The sequence below is a fragment of the Myotis myotis genome, unplaced genomic scaffold, assembly GCF_014108235.1.
Source record: "Myotis myotis isolate mMyoMyo1 unplaced genomic scaffold, mMyoMyo1.p scaffold_m19_p_2, whole genome shotgun sequence".
In the NCBI taxonomy this organism is placed as follows: Eukaryota; Metazoa; Chordata; class Mammalia; order Chiroptera; family Vespertilionidae; genus Myotis; species Myotis myotis.
Window position 1 is genome coordinate 35,234,147 of NW_023416324.1, and position 17,709 is coordinate 35,251,855.

General features: G+C 45.0%; 2 protein-coding genes across 4 annotated transcripts in view; one reads left to right on the plus strand and one right to left on the minus strand.

Moving 5' to 3' along the window:
• Positions 1-17,709, minus strand: part of TUT4 (terminal uridylyl transferase 4) — a 168,248-nt gene that overhangs the window by 130,476 nt on the left and 20,063 nt on the right. The window lies entirely within an intron of this gene.
• GPX7 (glutathione peroxidase 7) lies at positions 9,483-17,210 on the plus strand. Of its 3 annotated transcripts, XM_036347488.1 has the most exons (5): positions 9,535-9,668; positions 9,851-10,081; positions 11,941-12,002; positions 15,055-15,316; positions 16,616-17,210. In XM_036347488.1, the coding sequence occupies exons 3-5, from the start codon at positions 11,943-11,945 to the stop codon at positions 16,777-16,779; spliced, it is 486 nt and encodes a 161-aa protein (XP_036203381.1). In that variant the 5' UTR covers positions 9,535-9,668; positions 9,851-10,081; positions 11,941-11,942; the 3' UTR covers positions 16,780-17,210. The 3 variants fall into 3 exon arrangements, with proteins under 3 accessions (XP_036203382.1, XP_036203380.1, XP_036203381.1); XM_036347487.1 differs by lacking the exon at positions 9,851-10,081 and having other exon boundaries at positions 9,533-9,668; XM_036347489.1 differs by lacking the exons at positions 9,851-10,081; positions 11,941-12,002 and having other exon boundaries at positions 9,483-9,668.

Sequence of the window (17,709 nt, forward strand, 5' to 3'; positions counted from 1 at the left end):
CCCCACGGAGAATGGGGAAATGACCAGTTTAATTACAAAAATCTCAGGGGAATCATGCATCAAATCATTCCTCAAATACTCACTGAGCTCCCACCAAGTGCCAGGCCCTATGCTAAATAGTAGGGATTTAGAGATAATTAAAATCCTGCCTCTTTCTTCAAGAAACTCACGATGTAGCAAAACAGACAGATTTCTTTGCTCATTCAAGAAATATTTATTGAGCACCCATCAACAGTAGAATGGATAGATGAGTTTTAGCATATTCACAAACTTTAATAGTATACATACATCATGTGAGAATGAACAATTTACAACTATACACAAAAATTTTGAATATTGATGAATGAAATATATGATGAGTGAAAAAAGCCAGATAGAAAATAGTGCATTCTATAATACTCCATTTAGATAAAGTAAAAAAAACACACAAAACAGGCAAAAGTAATCTATGCTATCAGAAGTCAGGATTGGAAGTTTAGGAGGCAGTGCCTTGAAGCAGGCATGAAGAGGGCTTCTAGAGTCCTGGAAATATTCTGATATAGCTCTGGGTGCAGGTTACATGGTGTGTTTAGTTTGCAAAAATTTATCAAGACTGTATGCTGATGATATTTTAATTTTTCTATATGTATATTTTTCACCAATAACAAATTTTTAAAAAGTAATATTTCTTGAATATCTATCATACACAAAGCATGTGTGTTAGGCAAACAGATGAGAAGAGAAATTGAAGAAAATGTACAATACAAGGGTCTGAGGAACACAGACAAAGGAGTCCCCATCAACTGTACCCCATCTGTGGCAAGGGGACTGAAGCATGGCCTCCTGAAGGAAGGGATTTTAAATCAAGTGAGAGTCTACCAGGCAGGAGATAGGAGGTAGGGTCCTTCATGCATCAGAAACAAGAAGGAAGAGGCAGGAAATGAGGCTGAAGGACTCAAACTGTCAAGGGCCTGGGAATACTAATAATAATAGCTAACTGTTTGTGATGTGACAGGCATTGTTTAAAATACTTCATGTTTAAACTGATTTAATCTGCCAACCATATGATGAGTAGCTGCTATTATTCCTATTCTACAGATGAGGAAATAGAGGCACCACGGTTTCATTAACTTGCTTAAAATCCCACAGAAAGTGGCAGAACGAGGCTGCACACTCAGGCAGCCAAATCCAGTGTGCTTGACCACTGCCCCATGCTGCCTGGGTCATTTAGTCACAGACTAAGTCACTGAAGGGCATTTAAACAAAGGAGAACCATGATCAAATATTTGTGTGACAAAGGTTATTCTGGCTGCGCTGTGGAAAATTGCACTGGATTGGATGGGGCAAAGGTGGAGGCAGGGAGAAAGACATTCCAGGAGTCCAGGTCAGAGGAGCTGAGGCCTAAATGAGGATAGTAGACAGGAGAGAAGGGGAGAGTTTTACAAATCAATGACAGAACCTATCTGCTTTGCATTTTACACATACTGTTAGAAATAAATTCATGAGACAGCAGAGGTTATAGTATTTTATTTTCCTATCTCATGTGCAAAGAGTTAGGTAAAATGTATTATTCAGTTGTCCTTTTTTTTGGCCTTAAAGGCCATGTCTCTTGTTTTGTTACTTATCTATTCCCTTTTATCCTATTTCCTCTCCCCACCCCTACAGGCAACTCCTTAATGTGTAATTTATTGTGTAATTGTTTATACTGTTCTTGCAAAATGTGTATTTTCATATTGTGTGCACATATTATACAGTTACGTAAATGATGCCAGGTTTTATGTATCTCATTCTGTATCTTACTTTTGCACACTATATATGCTACTCTGTGTATCTTTAGTTTGTTGTCTCTAACTGCTCCCTAGAGTTATAGAATTGGTTTGACCATACAATGCTGTAGAAAGTGCTTTACCATGGAGTGGATAGACTTGGAGAGACTTCAAGTTAGTAACCTCTGCCTCTCTACTAACTTGTGGTGTGAACTTGGGCAAGTCCTTCCCCTAGATGTCTTAGCTTTCCCATTTGTAAAATCAGAGATGCCTTCTACCTCCAACCTTCCCTCTAATTTCCCTCACTTTACACACAGGAAACTCCAGTCCAGAGAGTGGGGTGACTTGATCAAGGTCACACAGTAGTTATCTATAGTTCAATTCAATTTAGCCCACATTTATTGAGCGCCATGTCTGGTGCTTAGTGCTTTGGATACTTAAATAAGTAAACCCTGCTAAGTCCCTCCTCCCAGGGCCTTTAAGCAGAGCTGTGCTAATTTTCCAAGAGCAGGTGCAGATATAGCCTGTGGGAACCGGTCAGATGCCATAGAGATATTAGTAGGATATAGGCTCCGATAGAATCTAAGGCAGCAATTCGATGGCCCCAAGCAGGCCCCCAAACATTCCCGGTGTCAAAAAAAGAAAGAGTTCATAGCATTTACTAATAATAACTGTTCAGATATCGTAAGACAAAAAGCCCTTATCTATCTGTTTGCTTAATATTATCTAGCAGTAATCCCAGGATAAATAAAAGTTTACATTCTTCTTTTAAAAAGTGTTTTGTTTACAGCGACGCTTGTTTATTTACTCAGTGCTAGACACCACTTTAGATGTGTTATTTCATTGAATCTTCATTACAATCCCATGAAGTAGGAGGGACTAGTATAGTATTCCCACTTCAAAAATAAGGAAACAGGAGCAAAGAGAGTTTTATCACTTGTCCTCGGTCAGTGGATTTCAAGCATTTCGGATGCAAGCCACACCGTTCACATTGCAGCCTAGATTACACATGCCTATTTCACAACACTGCACTAGCCCCTTACTATATGGGACCTACGCTGATATTTTCTATTCAGTTTTGTGTTTTTTTCCATGCTGGTCTGAACCACAAAATTGATTCTATTACCTACTAATGGATTGCAACTCACAGTTTGAGAAACAGTGCCCTGGGGGACATTATGTACCACAATCCTAACAAAAATTACATAAAATGTGAAGCCATCATATTCTTTAATTTGAACGTTCGTGTCCTGAGCACCTGGTCCCACGCTGCATGTTAAAGACACAGGTTTGAATCAGACATGGCCCTAAGCTGAAAGCACTTCCAGGCTCCTCAAGGAAACACACAGGTAGATAGACAATGACAACATAGCAGTGGTTCATAATTCTGGCTGTGTCTTACAATCACCTGGAGGATATTTATTTATTTTGCCTGGAAGATTTTTTTTTTTTTTAAGCACTAATTTGAGACCCTGTTCCCAGACTTTTCTGATTCAATTGGTCTGGGATGAGGCCTGGACATCAGTATATATTTTTAAAGCTTCCCAGGTCATTCTAGGTTGCAGCCAGGATTGGGGATCATTTCAATACAGCATAAGTGCTATGTTAAGGGTGCAGGCCCCGAGAAAGAAGATATCTACCAAGACAGGCTTCTGGTGGTTAAGTGGGCTCCAATTTACAAACAGAGCCTAGCAGCCATTGCTAAATAGAGCCTCTCAGTAAACCTACCTGCAGGGAGAAGGCCGCAATAAAATGCCTGCCTTCACTAAAATGCCTGTCTGCACTAACATCCTGCCTGCATGGTGTTCCTGCCGGCTCAACCAACCCTTATGAAGGAGTTCCTGGAATCATATTTTAATCAATAGAACTGAGACTTTCTGCATCCACTCAGAGTCACACAGCTATATCCTCCTTAGCACGTTCACCAACCAATCAGAGTGGGGCTCCATTCTGACCAATCAGAACAGTGCTTTTGGACTAATCAAACTGTGAGGATTTAAGGTCCTTATGTACATGAGCACAGACCCATCAGGGACCAGGAATGGGAACTTTTCTCTATGTAACTCAGCTCCCCTCTGGCTCCAGGAGCACATTTTCCCTTTCCACAGAAGACTGCTGACTGTGTTTACCAAGCTGGACTTACTAGGGTGGAGCAGACCAGACTGGACTGGACCAGAGCAGAGCTGACTAGCCCAAGAAGGCCACCTCCTCCCAGGGCTACCTCATAGTCATGTGGTTCTGTATCACAAAGTGAGCTGTTTGCACTAAATAAAGTTTTCTCCTTCACTGCACCCCAAACTGGGGATTCCTGCTGGTGTTTACTTGGTACCAATGACCATCGGTTAACAAAGGGAAGCATATAATAGGGGCACCTAACTACCTGAAAGTGTTGAGATAAGCCTCAGAGAGAAGTTGGCTTTGAGCTGGGTTTGTGTGCTGGACACTTTCTATTTTGCAACTTAGATTCACTGTCCATCCACCCACTGTCTGCCCAGTACTCTGAACCTATACAGAATAAGTCAAATAGCCTTCCTCCTTTCCACTTAGGTAGGGGCCAGCACCTTAGCAGGACATCAGTGAGAGGGAGGAGGGGGAGGGCTGGGTTATTAATTCCCTGGCTACTTCCCTGCAAGTTTGCCTTTGAAGGCTACTGCCTCTTTCAAAATAGATTGATGAACAGGACTCTTTTTCCCAGTTTCTGTAATCTTTCCTCCCTCTTCCCAACCCACTCAGGTCAAGAGAGGTTCACAACTCAGGTACTTCCTAAACTATTTTGTCTTCCTTTATACCCCACCCACATTTGAAATTAGTCTCTTTATAAACAAACCTTTGTCTGTTTATCCGAATCTGAGTGTGTCGTCTGTTTTCTACTGAGACTGCCCACGGATAAAGCATTGATGCAAAATGAAGGCTAAGGAAAACAAAAACAAAAGACCCAGGCAGAGGGAACAGCATGAGTAATAGCAAAGATGCATGAAAATATTGTATTCTCTGTTTAATTCCACTTATCGGTGAAGGGAAGATTGCTAAATCTAATGTTCAGTTCTTAGTCCTAATCTTACTAGATTTATCAGCAGCATTTAGCTAGTTAATCGCTCTCCTTCTTGGGGCAAATTTGTCACATGACCTTCATGATACTTCACTCTCTTTGTTCTTGTTCTTCCTCTGGCTACTCTTTTTCAGTCTCTTCCGATTCCCTCTTATTTCCCTGATGTCTTCACTTCCTCGCTGCTAAATGTTGGAGTCCCAAGGACTGTCCTTGGTTCTCCCGTCTGTCTACATCAATTCTCCATCATCATCCAGGACTATGGCTTTAAATACTAGGTATGCTGTCCACTCCCAAATTTATATCTCTTACCTAGACTTCTCCTACAAGTCCAGACTCACAGAGCCAACCTAAGCAGAGATAGGAACGATGTCTAGAGCCAGCTCCTAGAGCCATTACATTTTCACGAATTTTTCTAGCCTCTTGCTAAAAGCAGTCAATACTAAAAACTAAATTATGTAAACTTAAAACTAAATAATTAAAAACAGAGGTAATATTAAAAACTCATCATTTTCTAATTATTGTACTATATTTTATTTTCTATGTTCTTGGGGTTATTAACATCTATTCTAGCTGTAAGAAACTGATGAAAAAAATATTAACAATGCAGATTAAATTTGGAGTGTATTGGGTCTGTAGCTATTACATTGTGAATAAGACAAAAAATTTGAGGAGCTCTAGCTGGTTTGGCTCAGTGGATAGAGCGTCAGACTGTGGACTGAAGGGTCCCAGATTCAATTCCCACACATGCCCAGGTTGCAAGCTTGATCCCCAGTAGGGAGCATGCAGGAGGCAGCCAATCAATTATTTCTTTTTTAAAAAATATATTTTATTGATTTTTTACAGAAAGGAAGGGAGAGGGATAGATAGTTAGAAACATCAATGAGGGAGAAACATTGATCAGCTACCTCCTGCACACTCCCCACTGGGGATGTGCCCGCAACCAAGGTACATGCCCTTGACCGGAATCAAACCTGGGACCCTTGAGTCCACAGGCTGATGCTCTATCCACTGAGCTAAACCAGTTAGGGTCCGATCAATTATTTCTCATCATTGATGTTTCTATCTCTCTCTGAAATCAATTATATATATATATATATATATATATATATATATATATATATAAAATATATTTTATTGATTTATTTTTACAGAGAGGAAGGGAGAGAGATAGACAGTTAGAAACATCGATGAGAGAGAAACATCGATCAGCTGCCTCCTGTACACCCCCGACTGGGGATGTGCCTGCAACCAAGGTACATGCCCTTGACCGGAATCGAACCTGGGACCTTTCAGTCAGCAGGCTGACACTCTATCCACTGAGCCAAACCGGTTAGGGCAATAAAAATATATTTTTTAAAAAACTTAAGGAAATAGTCTTCCAGTATTGGAAAACTACTATCCAATTCAGCAAAGTCACTTGACCTAGTGAAGTTCTAAAATATGTCTTTATTGTTTTACTTTCATCTTACTATTAATGTAAATGAACATATCAACTGACATTCATCTTGGAACTGTACTCATTCATTCAGCAATTGAAACCATTAGTTGGCTACAGATACAAGTTTGGCAAAAATCAAGCATTCTGTGAGAATAAATTGGCCATGTGGAAATTAAATAAGCAGTATTGTATATTTTTATTATTATTTGTGAAAGAGAATTATGGGGGATCCAGAAGTGAGTCCTCTACCCTTCCAGGTGCTCATCTGAGAACTGTGTGCATTTTCTGTGCCTGTGGAACTCTCACTTGTGTAGATGGACCACCTGGGAATAGCTGTGCTCTTTCAGAAACACCAAAAATTCATAGTGGACTAGAAATAAAATGACAAAATATACACTGTGGGCTAAAATCAACAGCATCTCATATCAGACTCTAGCATAGACAAGTAATAAAAGTAGATGATTCAGATATAAACCTTCCTGCCCCCAAGGAGCGCACAGTCTGGTGGCCATGGTAACAGACAACTACACTCATATTATTATCACCTCACTAACAGGAAAATGTACTAGGTACAAAGGCAACAGAGAGGAGGGAGTGATTAAGTGTAGTAGCAGAGGGGGATGAAATCTGAGCTGAGTTCTGAAGCATGAATAAGGGAAGGAGAGAAGGGCCCAGAAGAAAGATTTACAAGTGAGAAATATTTCACTATTTTTTCCTGCTTAGTAGAAATGCCTACCTATCTGAATTTTAACAGGAAATAGCTCAGCCAAGCTTGCAAAACCCCAAGTTGTGTAGAGCAGAATTTAAGAAGCCCTGGTTGTTGGGACATGTAGGGAAAGGCTGGGTGAAAGGGACAGAGCAGGAAGGGAGACCAATAGCTTCACAAGGCAAAGTAGAGAAGACGGGACCATTTAATACCATAGGACCCGTCAAAGGCTCAAGGCTCCAACAGAGAAGGGAGGAGAAGGGGTAGAAAGGGCAGGGACACTTTACTTTTGCCTTGGCAGAATGTTTTCTCTTCTAGGCAGTAGCTAAGCCACCTGGTTAATTGGAAAATGAGGCATTTGTCTGGAGCAGGCTTTTTCCTGTTTTCCATCTCTCTGATAATGCTGTATGCTCCTGAGGAGAGAGGCCTCCTTGATAGTGCAGAAAGGTCCCATGTTCTGACTCTAAAGGCCTGGGCTTGAGTCTTATTAACTGTATGACCTTATGCCCAGTTTCAAAACCCTTGGTCTCCACAGCCTAAAGAGTAAAATCCAAGTTCTTTGACTTGGCACTCAAGACCTTTCTCCATCTGGCCCCCGATGATGCAACTTCATCTCTCCCATACCCCTTCTCACCCCAACCAACCAAGCACTTCTCTTGAGCTCTGTGCTTTCACAGACATTGCTCCCTCAGGCTCACATCTTTGCCCCGCTCCCCCATTCCCAAACTGGAGAATCCCCATTCCTCTTTTAAGACGAAACTCTGATCACCTCCAGGAGGCTTTTCCTGACTGCTAGGTTAGCCACACCTCTGGGCCTCAGAACCCCAGATCCTCCTCTACCCCAGCACTTGGAGCACATCTGCTCTTGCCCCTTCCTATCTACTCTCTACAGAACGGTCAGAGGGGTCTTTCTATAACACAGGACTCGCTCCTCTCCCCCACTTGAAAAGAAAAGAAAAGAAAAAGAACCTTCATTTCTTACCTTAACGACCATAATCTCTACTATGGCCTACCAGGTTCTTTGTGACCTCACCCCTGCCTGCTCTACACCTCCTCTCACCCTTCGCTCTCTCTGCTCCAGCGGAACCCAGCCTTCTTTGTTTCAAAATGCACCGTTTCTCTCTCCTCAGGACCTTTCCACTTTTAACCTGGCTAATTTCTACTCTTTCTTTAGAGCTTAGCACAAATGTCCCTTCTGGGAAGCTCTCCTTGAGCCCTGCCCCACCCCATACCCAAGGCTAGTTTAGGTGTTACTTACCACAACAGTAATTTTAGAGCTATTTATGAATTATTTAATACCTGTGACAGCCTCCCCCCCCCCCCCCCCCCGCCAGGCAGGAACCACACGGTCTTGTTCATCACTGCATAAGAGGCACCTACAGCAGAACCTGGTGTAGAACAGATGCTCAAGAAGTATTTGCTACGTGACAGTAGGAGTGCTTAGCCCTTACTTCATTACACAAAATCCCGAGTACCTGGCTTCTCTCATGGTAGCCGGTGAGCTCCCGGAGAACGAGTAGTATAAGCACCCAGCTCCATACCTGGCATTTAGTGGGGCTCAGTAGGGGTTTTCTGAGTGTGGGAGTCACTATGATATGCTGCCCAGATCCCCAGTCAGTGAAGACCTAGGACACCAGTGCTGTCAGTAGAAAGCCTGTAGCTGTCAGTCCCTTCAGGGACAGGGCCACCTTGGCTCCTGTCACACCTCTTCCCAGATGGCCCCCTATCCAAGGACTAATGAAGGCAGGCATATAAAAGCCTGGCCAATTTCGTTTATCTGGGGACAACTCTGAAGGGCCATCCTAGCTTGAGTCCCTGTGGAGTCAGCCAAAACTGACCTTAGGCCTTCAGGGAGCTCTGGACTCCTGCCCACGCCTGTCCCCGCCTCTCCCTTCCATGGGTGTTGGTCCCCAGGGTGTTTCCTCATAAGCATCCTGCACTGCAATTCCATCACTGAATCTGCTTTCCAGGAACCCAACCTGCAACAGGCCCTCGATCGTCTCTTCCCTCCCTCCTTGCCATCCCTTTCTGGAACCATCCATTCATTCATCACTTAATGCTTCTAGGCACCACTCAGCTGGCAAAGTGTTTCACGTCCATTTCTCTATAGCTCCCATTCTGTGCTGCCTACCTGCTACAAGAGGGGAGGCTAGCCCCACGGAACAGACGGAGAAACGGAGGCCCCGAAAGGCGGCGGCGTGACCAGCCTACGGGCCAATACGCTGATTAGAAGCTAACGCTCAGATCCAGATGTTCGCGTCCTTGCCCTACCGAGTCTCTGCATCTCTAGAACAAAAACGAGACAGAGCCACCTCGGTGAACTGAATTCTGGTCCCAGTGTTCAAAACCCTGGAATTATGGCTTTGGGGTCCAGGGAGGCGCGCGGGGTCCAATGCTCCCTGGTAAGGAGGGGAAACACATCCAGAGCCTGTCTCTGCGCGGCTGGAGGAGGAAAACGAGAAGGGGCGCGTCCTGCCTGGCCAGCCGGGTGGCAGTGGAGCCGCCTCCTCCCGCCCCCGGGTCTCCCCCCTCTCCCCCCCCCACTCGCTCCCCCCAGGCTTTGCCCTCCCCGCGCGGCCACCTCGGGATCGAGCCATGGTGGCTGCACTGCTGGCGGCGTGGCTGCTCCTGGCTGCCGCGGCCCGTGCGCAGCGGGAGCAGGACTTCTATGACTTCAAGGCTGTCAACATCCGGGGCAAGTTGGTGTCGCTGGAGAAGTACCGCGGGTCGGTGAGTGTCCGCCCGAGGGCCTCCCCCGGCGGGGCCTGATGGGGGCGCCCGGCGGCCCTGCGTCCTGCGGGGTGTGGCTCCGAGGGGCCTGGGGCTGCCCTGCGTCCCTGCCCCGGCTCCCAGCCCCCACCCTGCTAGGCGCCCCCCGATCCCGCTCAGGGTCTGTTCTGCTACGTGGCAAGGCCCTGGCGCGCAGTGAAACCTGAGACTCGCGGAGCTGGCGCTGCTTTCCCTGACGCCGACTTTGGACTGCGGGTCCCGACCTCTCCCAGAGGCTGGCTGCGCGGCCCCGCCCCCCAAGCCCCCTCCAGCTCAGCCTCGGTCATGCAAGGGTGGAAAAAGTAACCCTAGCACCCCACGGCCTTTGTCTCCGCCATCCCCAGTTCCGACGTCTGCAACTGGGAGAGCTGATTGTGAGTCCAGTGAGAACATGGTGGGAATGAATGTGCAGCGCAGAGGGAATGCGCGGGTACCTTAGGCAGATCCTCCTCCAGGGAGGACACTGAGGCCAGAGAGGGAGGTATATTTGTACGGGTCACACCGCACCAGGAAAGCACAGGGCGCCTGGAGGAGAAAGCTTCATCCGCACTTGGTCTACTCTCAGCAAACTCCTAAGATGGCAACTCAGGGTGAAATGAAAGAACCATCCAAGCTAACTGCTGCCTCCTTACCACGAGGGCATCTCAGCTCAGAGCGCCTTCAGAGAGGAAGTGTGTAGGGTGAGTTTGAGCAAGTTCAAGAAGAGCATTCCAAGCAGAGAACTGTCCATGTCAAGGCTCCAAAGCAAACAGCAAGAAGCGTGGAGGAGTGGTGTGACGTCAAGCAGTTGTGCTTAAAGCATAAGGCTGAGATGGTGGAAACGGGGCTGAAGAGCGCGGGGAGGCACCGAGAGGGGCCTTGAACACTATATCCAGAGGCCTAGATGGTGCACTGTGTGGGATGAAGAGCCCTCCACTTCTCAAGGGAGGCTGTGGTGTGGGAAGGGTGGGGAGTTGGTCTCTAAGGGAGAGGTGGGCCCATTGTCCAGATTTGGACGGACCACACAAAAATGGCTGCCAGCATTCCTCTCCAGGAAGCAAGGCCGTCTTTAGTCTTTAGTGAAGAAAGTACTCTCTAAGCCTTAAAATTCTAGGGCCAGTGATCCCAACATGTTGTGAGTTTCAAATGAGATGACAGGGTGGGAGCCCTTGGTAGAGTGCTCTGTCCCTGTGTCTGGAGGGCCCCAGCAGGAGCTTTATCCAGAACTCAGAGCAAAGAGCCACAAGAAGAGCAGGGCCCGTTTCCATTCAGGCCTCTCCTTCCCTCTAGGGCAGCAGGACACAGGGCCCCAAGGTTCGCACTTGACCAGCTCTGCTACTCATTAATTCATTCTTTCTTATTGAGCACCTGCTGTATACTAGGTACTAGGCTAGCCCTGGGGATACAGTGGTGAACAAAACAGACAAGTTTCCACTTTAATAGAGTTTATATGAGGTAAAGAGGAGAGAGAAGAAGGGAACAGAAAAATGGTAATTCCTAGTAGTAATAAGTGCTATGACAAGAATAGAACAAAGTCTATTTGTCTTTAGAAATAATAAGGCATCCAGGATGTGAGGAACTGAAATTCTGGAGAAAAAGATGACTCACAGAAGTAATCTCAGAATTCTGAGTGGTTTAATATCCTATCTAGGTCATTGGTAAATGCATGGGAGCGAGAGGCCAAGTAATCGATCAGAAAGAAATTGGAAGAAAAAAAGAATCACACAGCTACTAAGTGACAGAATTAGAATTTGAACCCAGGCAGTCCAGCTCTAGAGCCCGTGCCCTTACTAGTAAACGCCAGGTATAGAGGCAATCAGCAAGTCAGTCCAGGAAAGCTGTGAATGATGCTGAGTTAACCCCAAACTAGGTCTGCCACTTGGGCAATATTGTTGTCATTTATTCAGTTGCAAATAGTTTTTAGCTCATTATGTATATTTCACCATAAGTTTTTAATTGAAAAAAAAAATTACTGGCTCCCACTACATGCTTGGAACTGGGTCCAGCCCTGGAGATATAGCCATGAGCATGCCCTCAGGCTAATTGGGAAGACAGTCATTTAGACCAGCATTGAGTATGAATGAATAGGTAACCATTTGGGAATGTGCTTGACTGTAGTGTGAAGATATGTACTTGTAGGCCTGAGTGGTGTGTGTGTGTGTGTGTGTGTGTGTGTATGATTTGTTTGTTTGCTTGTATATTTCAATGTGTCTGTCTGTTTGTGCCACTTTAAGGATAAGCATTTTGATTTCAGGCATGGAACTAGAAGCAGGATTTCCTTCCTTCCAAAAGAGTGGACAGACACACATTATGCAGGTTTAAAATAAGCACTTTTTAAAAAATTCTTTATTGATTAAAGTATAACATATGTCTCCTTTTTCCCCCATTGTCCTCTCCCCTGCCACTCCCCACCCCTAACCCCTCAGCACATGCCCTCACCCCCTTAGTGTCTGTGTCCATTGGTTATGCTTATATGCATGCATATAAGTCCTTTGGTTGATCTCTACCCCTCCCTCTAGCCCTCCCCTGCCTTCCCTCTGAGGTTTGACGGTCTGTTTGATGCTTCTCGGTCTCTGGATCTATTTTTGTTCATCAGTTTATGTTGTTCATTATATTCCACAAATGAGTGAGATCGTGTGATTGTTATCTTTCTCTGATTGGCTTATTTCGCTTATCCTAATGCTCTCCAGGTCCATCCATGCTGTTTCAAATGGTGGGTGTTCCTTCTTTTCTTACAGCAGTGTAGTATTTCATTGTGTAGATGTACCACAGGGGTTTTTTTTTGTTTTTGTTTTTATTAGTTAAGGTATTACAAATGTGTCCTCATCTCCCCCATTAACCCCCAACCTCCCCCCCCCCCCGCCCCCCACACACATGCTCCCATCCCCCTGTTGTCCATGTCCATTGGTTTGGCTTATATACATGTATACAAGTCCTTCGGTTGATCTCTTCCCCTTACCCCCGCCCTCCCCTACTTTCCTTCTGGGGATTGATAGCCTGATCACTGTTTCTCAGTCTTTGGATCTGTCCCTTTTCATCAGTCTATGTTGTTCTCTATAATCCACAAATGAGTGAGATCATGTGTACCACAGGTTTTTAATCCACTCATCTGCTGATGGGCACTTAGGCTGTTTGCAAATCTTAGCTATTGTAAATTGTGCTGCCAAGAACATAGGGGTGCATATATCCTTTCTGATTGGTGTTTCTTGGGATATATTCCTAGAAGTGGGATTACTGGGTCAAATGGGAGTTCTATTTTTAATTTTTTGAGGAAACTCCATGCTGTTCTCCACAGTGGTTGCACCAGTCTGCATTCCCACCAGCAGTGCACCAGGGTTCCTTTTTCTCCACATCCTCGCCACCACTTGTCATTTGTTGATTTATTGATGATAGCCATTCTGACAGGTGTGAGATGGTACCTCATTGTTGTTTGATTTTCATCTCTGGGATGATTAGTGACTTTGAGCATGTTTTTATATGTCTCTTGACCTTCTGTATATCCTCTTTTCGAAAAGTGTCTATTTGGGTCCTTTGCCCATTTTTTGATTGGATTGTTTATCTTCCATTTGTTAAGTTGTATGAGTTCCCTGTAAATTTTGGAGATTAAATCCTTTCCGGAGATAACATTGGCAAATATGTTCTCCCATGCAGTGGGCTTTCTTGTTGTTCTGTTGATGGCTTCTTTTGCTGTGCAGAAGCTTTTTTAAAATAAGCACTTTTTAATACTTTCCATGCCCAGGGAATCCAGCAGAGAAGAAAGAGGAAGACCCCTGACTAGGGAAGGAAGTTAAGGGTCCCAGTTTCTCACTACCACAGGCAGAATATCACAAATGCTGATGCAAATGGGGGAGGTTCTAAGAGCCTGTGGCCCCAGGGAATGGGTTGTTCCTCATCTGATGGAGGCAGGGTGAAGGAGTTATAGCTCAGTGATTCTCAACTGAGGTAATTTTGCTACCTAGGGGACATTTAGCAAAGTGTGGAGACATTTTTAATTGTCAAGACTAGGCATTTAACCCAGCTGGCGTGATTCAGTGGTTGAGCCTCAACCTATGAACCAGGAGGTCACGATTCAATTCCTAGTCAGGGCACATGCCCAGGTTTCAGGCTCGATCCCCAGTGCGGGGTGTGCAGGAGGCAACTGATCAATGATTCTCTCTCATCATTGATGTTTCTATCTCTCTCTCCCTCTCTCTCTGAAAAAAAGAAAAATACTGGACATCTAGTGGGTAAAGATCAGGGATACTGCTAAGCATCCTAAAACGAACAGAATAGCACCTTCACACCAAAGAATGTCCAGTCCAAAATGTCTAACCTGGGCAGTTCACGCCTATGCATGTCCAATGCCCCAGGCTACCCCCGGGAGATGTCCCTCTTTATGGAGCCAGCTGGTATAATCCTGGCTCTTCTGAAAAGGTGGACAGAGACATAGGGCTGGGAAGCCCAGACACAAGGTAAGATTTAAAATTGTTCAATAATATATAACTAAGAGCTAAGAACATAGCATTGGTGCCAGAATTCTAGTTGCAGTATTATAATCAGGTTCAATCAGCCAGCTTTAGATTTATCACATAAGGGTGCTAAATAAACAAATTTAATAAATTTATATAAATCAGTTAATTTATTATAAAGCGACCATACATTTAAAAGTGAGTCTAGTGGTAGAAGAAAGTGGTATTTGTTTACTGGCGGGAAAGGGACAAAAAGGGATTGTCCTGGGGACCTTGGGTCCTTTTATCAAGAAAACCCACCTGCACTGGTGATTGTGTATGTGTGAACATTTACTTATTCATTCAGCAGGCACTTTCTGAGACTTTTTCCATACGGCAGGCCCTGGAGTGAAGTGGACATAGCTCCTGCTCTCAGTATTCACGTTTTAAAAGGGAGATGACACATATACAGGCAACTACAGTGATGAGTGCTAGCTGACTGAGCCAGAAACTGAACCCAGGTCTACCTTTCTACTCTCCCACATCACCTCTGGATGTGAGGTCCTCAGTGTGTATGTCTCTCTCTGCTCGTGCTGTGTGTTTGTGGGCATGTGTGATGTGTGCTAATGTATCTTTGCATCATGGGGTGTATGCATACCCATTTGTGAATATTGTGTGCTTATTCTCATGAATGTTTATGTATGTGTATGCACCCATATCTGTAAGCTCTGCGTGTTTGATTTCATTTGTGCCTCTGTGCATGCGCTTGTGTATATGTGAGACATTGCACTCACATTTACGTGTGTACATTGTGTTCTTGCATGTGTGAGAGAAAGAATAATTGTAGGGGAGGAGTCACACAGGTGGGCGTGTCAGGAATGTACAAGTGCATGCCTCTTCATTGGGTTGTGCCTGTCTGTGTTTTGTTTTTGCCACAACAGGTGTCCCTGGTGGTGAACGTGGCCAGCGAGTGTGGCTTCACAGAGGAGCACTACCGGGCCCTGCAGCAACTACAGCGGGACCTGGGGCCCCACCACTTCAATGTGCTTGCCTTCCCCTGCAACCAGTTTGGCCAACAGGAGCCCGACAGCAACAAGGAGATCGAGAGTTTTGCCCGCCGCACCTACAGTGTCTCCTTCCCCATGTTTAGCAAGGTCGCAGTGACTGGCACTGGTGCCCATCCTGCCTTCAAGTACCTGACCCGTGAGTCCTGATCCTTCCCCTTGCCTTCCCTCAGTTGGCTGAGGCCATGGCTCCCTGGGCAGCAGAAGCCACTGGCTGACTGGGTGACCTGGGGCCCTTTCCAGACCCCCCCAAATGGGTTGATGGTCTGTTCCAGCACTAATCTTTGAGGATGAGCTGAGGGGTATTCCTGCCTAAGAATATCTTCACCCTGCTACCTTCCACCGCCCCCACCCCCCAGCCACTCTTGCAGACATCTCTGGGATCCTGTTTTCATTTGCAGGGCCCTCAGATTTTAGCCAGTGTGAATTAGTTGGACTGAGGCTGGAGAAACTGAGGAGCAGACAGGGAAGGGATGCCGCATGCCTGGAGAAGGCTGACAGGCATTTCCTGTCCTGAGTCAGAGTCAGAGTCAGAGTCTATTGGCCACGGGAGAGAAACCTGAGCTAAAATACCAGGTCTCAGTATTTAGAAATAGATCCCTTCTCCAGCCCCAGAAGCCTCAAAGTTGCAAAATGGGGTCATGGGCCACGCTGGTCATTATGGTCCCGTTTCCTCCCTGGGCCCCTCTCCCGGACTCCATCTTTGCCTTCTCCCACTCCCTGCTTCCGGTTGCCTTCTTATCCCTCCCCACCCCGCACCCACCCTTTCACCTGGAGAAGTCAATGAGAAACAACAGTGTGGCACACAAAAGGCCCCTTGCTGAGGCAGATTGGAATTTTGCTCTGTAGGTCAATCCTAATATTTACTTTTTCCCCCCTGTGTGTTTTCATTAGTTCCTTCCCAGTTTACCATAGTTATAGATCAAACCTGGCCCTGCTTTGGAAGCACCTGGGGAGCTCTTAAAAATGCATTAGCCTGAAACCTAATGAAGCAGAGCCCAAGAATCTGTTTATTTTATGCACCCCTCACCACCACCACCACGATTCAGATGCAACCAGTCCGTGAACATTTGGAAACCATTTAGATTTCATTAGCGAATAGGATGTAGACTGTTCAGTAGTTTGAGATCATTAATAAAGGAAGAACTAATACTGCTTTATCAAACACTTCACAGAATCCTAGAGCAGTAGTTCCCAACTTTGGTACCACATTAGCATCGCCTGGAGAGCTTTTGAAAAATACTGATGCCTGAATCCAGAGATTCTGACTTAGATGGTTTAGGGAGGTGGACTGGGCATCAGGATTTTTAAAACCCTACAGTTAATTCTAATTAATTGAACCACTGCTTCAAGGGAAGAATGGACAATGATAGTGGAACTCCAGGAGAGGGTACACAGGGAAGCACACACTTTGCTCTCCTTCTTCGTTTTGTTCTAGAAACTTCTGGAAAGGAGCCCACTTGGAACTTCTGGAAGTACCTAGTGGCCCCAGATGGAAAGGTGGTAGGGGCTTGGGACCCAACCGTGTCGGTGGAAGAGATCAGACCCCAGATCACGGCACTTGTGAGGAAGCTCATCCTGAAGAAGCGAGAAGACTTATAACCACTTTCCCTCCTCTCCCACTGACCCTTCCTCCCTCCCCCTCTCCTTCCATGGGTAACCAAAGCAAATTCAAATGGTGCTTCAAAGGAAGAGACTATGACTCTCCTTCATCACACCCACCCCATCACTCCTGTGGGGGGAGAATTCTAGTATTTTGATCACTTGAATCTTAGATCAACCTACAGGAACTCCTAGCCAATGACAGCTCTTAACCAATGAATCACTAGCCAGTAAGAACTTCTAGTCCATGAAAACATGTGGCAAATAGAAGTATATCGAGCAATAATCTCCTGTCTATTAAGAACTCGATAAAACGGGGCCAATTCCTACCTCACAGGGCTGTTGTGAGGAGTAATGAATGAGCTGTGAATGTGCCTAGAGCAGTGACAGCTCAAGAGGAGGCATTTAATAAATGTTTTTTTGCATATAAACCAATAAGTTGTGATTAATGAAAATTAGCACCCAACATGAATTTCCAGCCAATGAGAATCCAAGCCAAACATTTATTTGTTGTTGTTTTCCTCTGTATTATTTTTTAATTACAAAAGTAATTTAAATTCATTGTAGATAATGCAGGATGTCATGATAAAATGAAAATGTACCCCTCATTTTCTATATTCTCACTCCCTGGAGGTAAACATTGTGAGTAATTTGGTACAAAGTCTTCCAAGCCTTTTTTTCATCAAGCCAATCATTAAGACTCAATAGAATTCACTGACCGAAAGTACCTAAAACAACAGTCAAAAGAAATGAATAGATAATTCACAGAATATAGATGGATAATAAGGATATGAAAAGATAGTCAACTTCATTCAAGTTAGAAAGATTTTTTAAATGATCCTACCCATTGTTAAGGATGTAGGGAAATGGGAATTATATAACTATTGTTGGGACAATAAACTGGCACAAGTTTTTGGAGAGTGATTTAGC

What these genes read in the sequence shown, in the direction of transcription:
- GPX7 (XM_036347489.1), top strand. Translation starts at nt 9,534, where the DNA reads ATGGTGGCTGCACTGCTGGCGGCGTGGCTGCTCCTGGCTGCCGCGGCC. An exon ending in TGGAGAAGTACCGCGGGTCG is followed by an intron (nt 9,669 to 15,054) that starts GTGAGTGTCCGC and finishes TTGCCACAACAG; the next exon opens with GTGTCCCTGGTGGTGAACGT. An exon ending in TGCCTTCAAGTACCTGACCC is followed by an intron (nt 15,317 to 16,615) that starts GTGAGTCCTGAT and finishes GTTTTGTTCTAG; the next exon opens with AAACTTCTGGAAAGGAGCCC.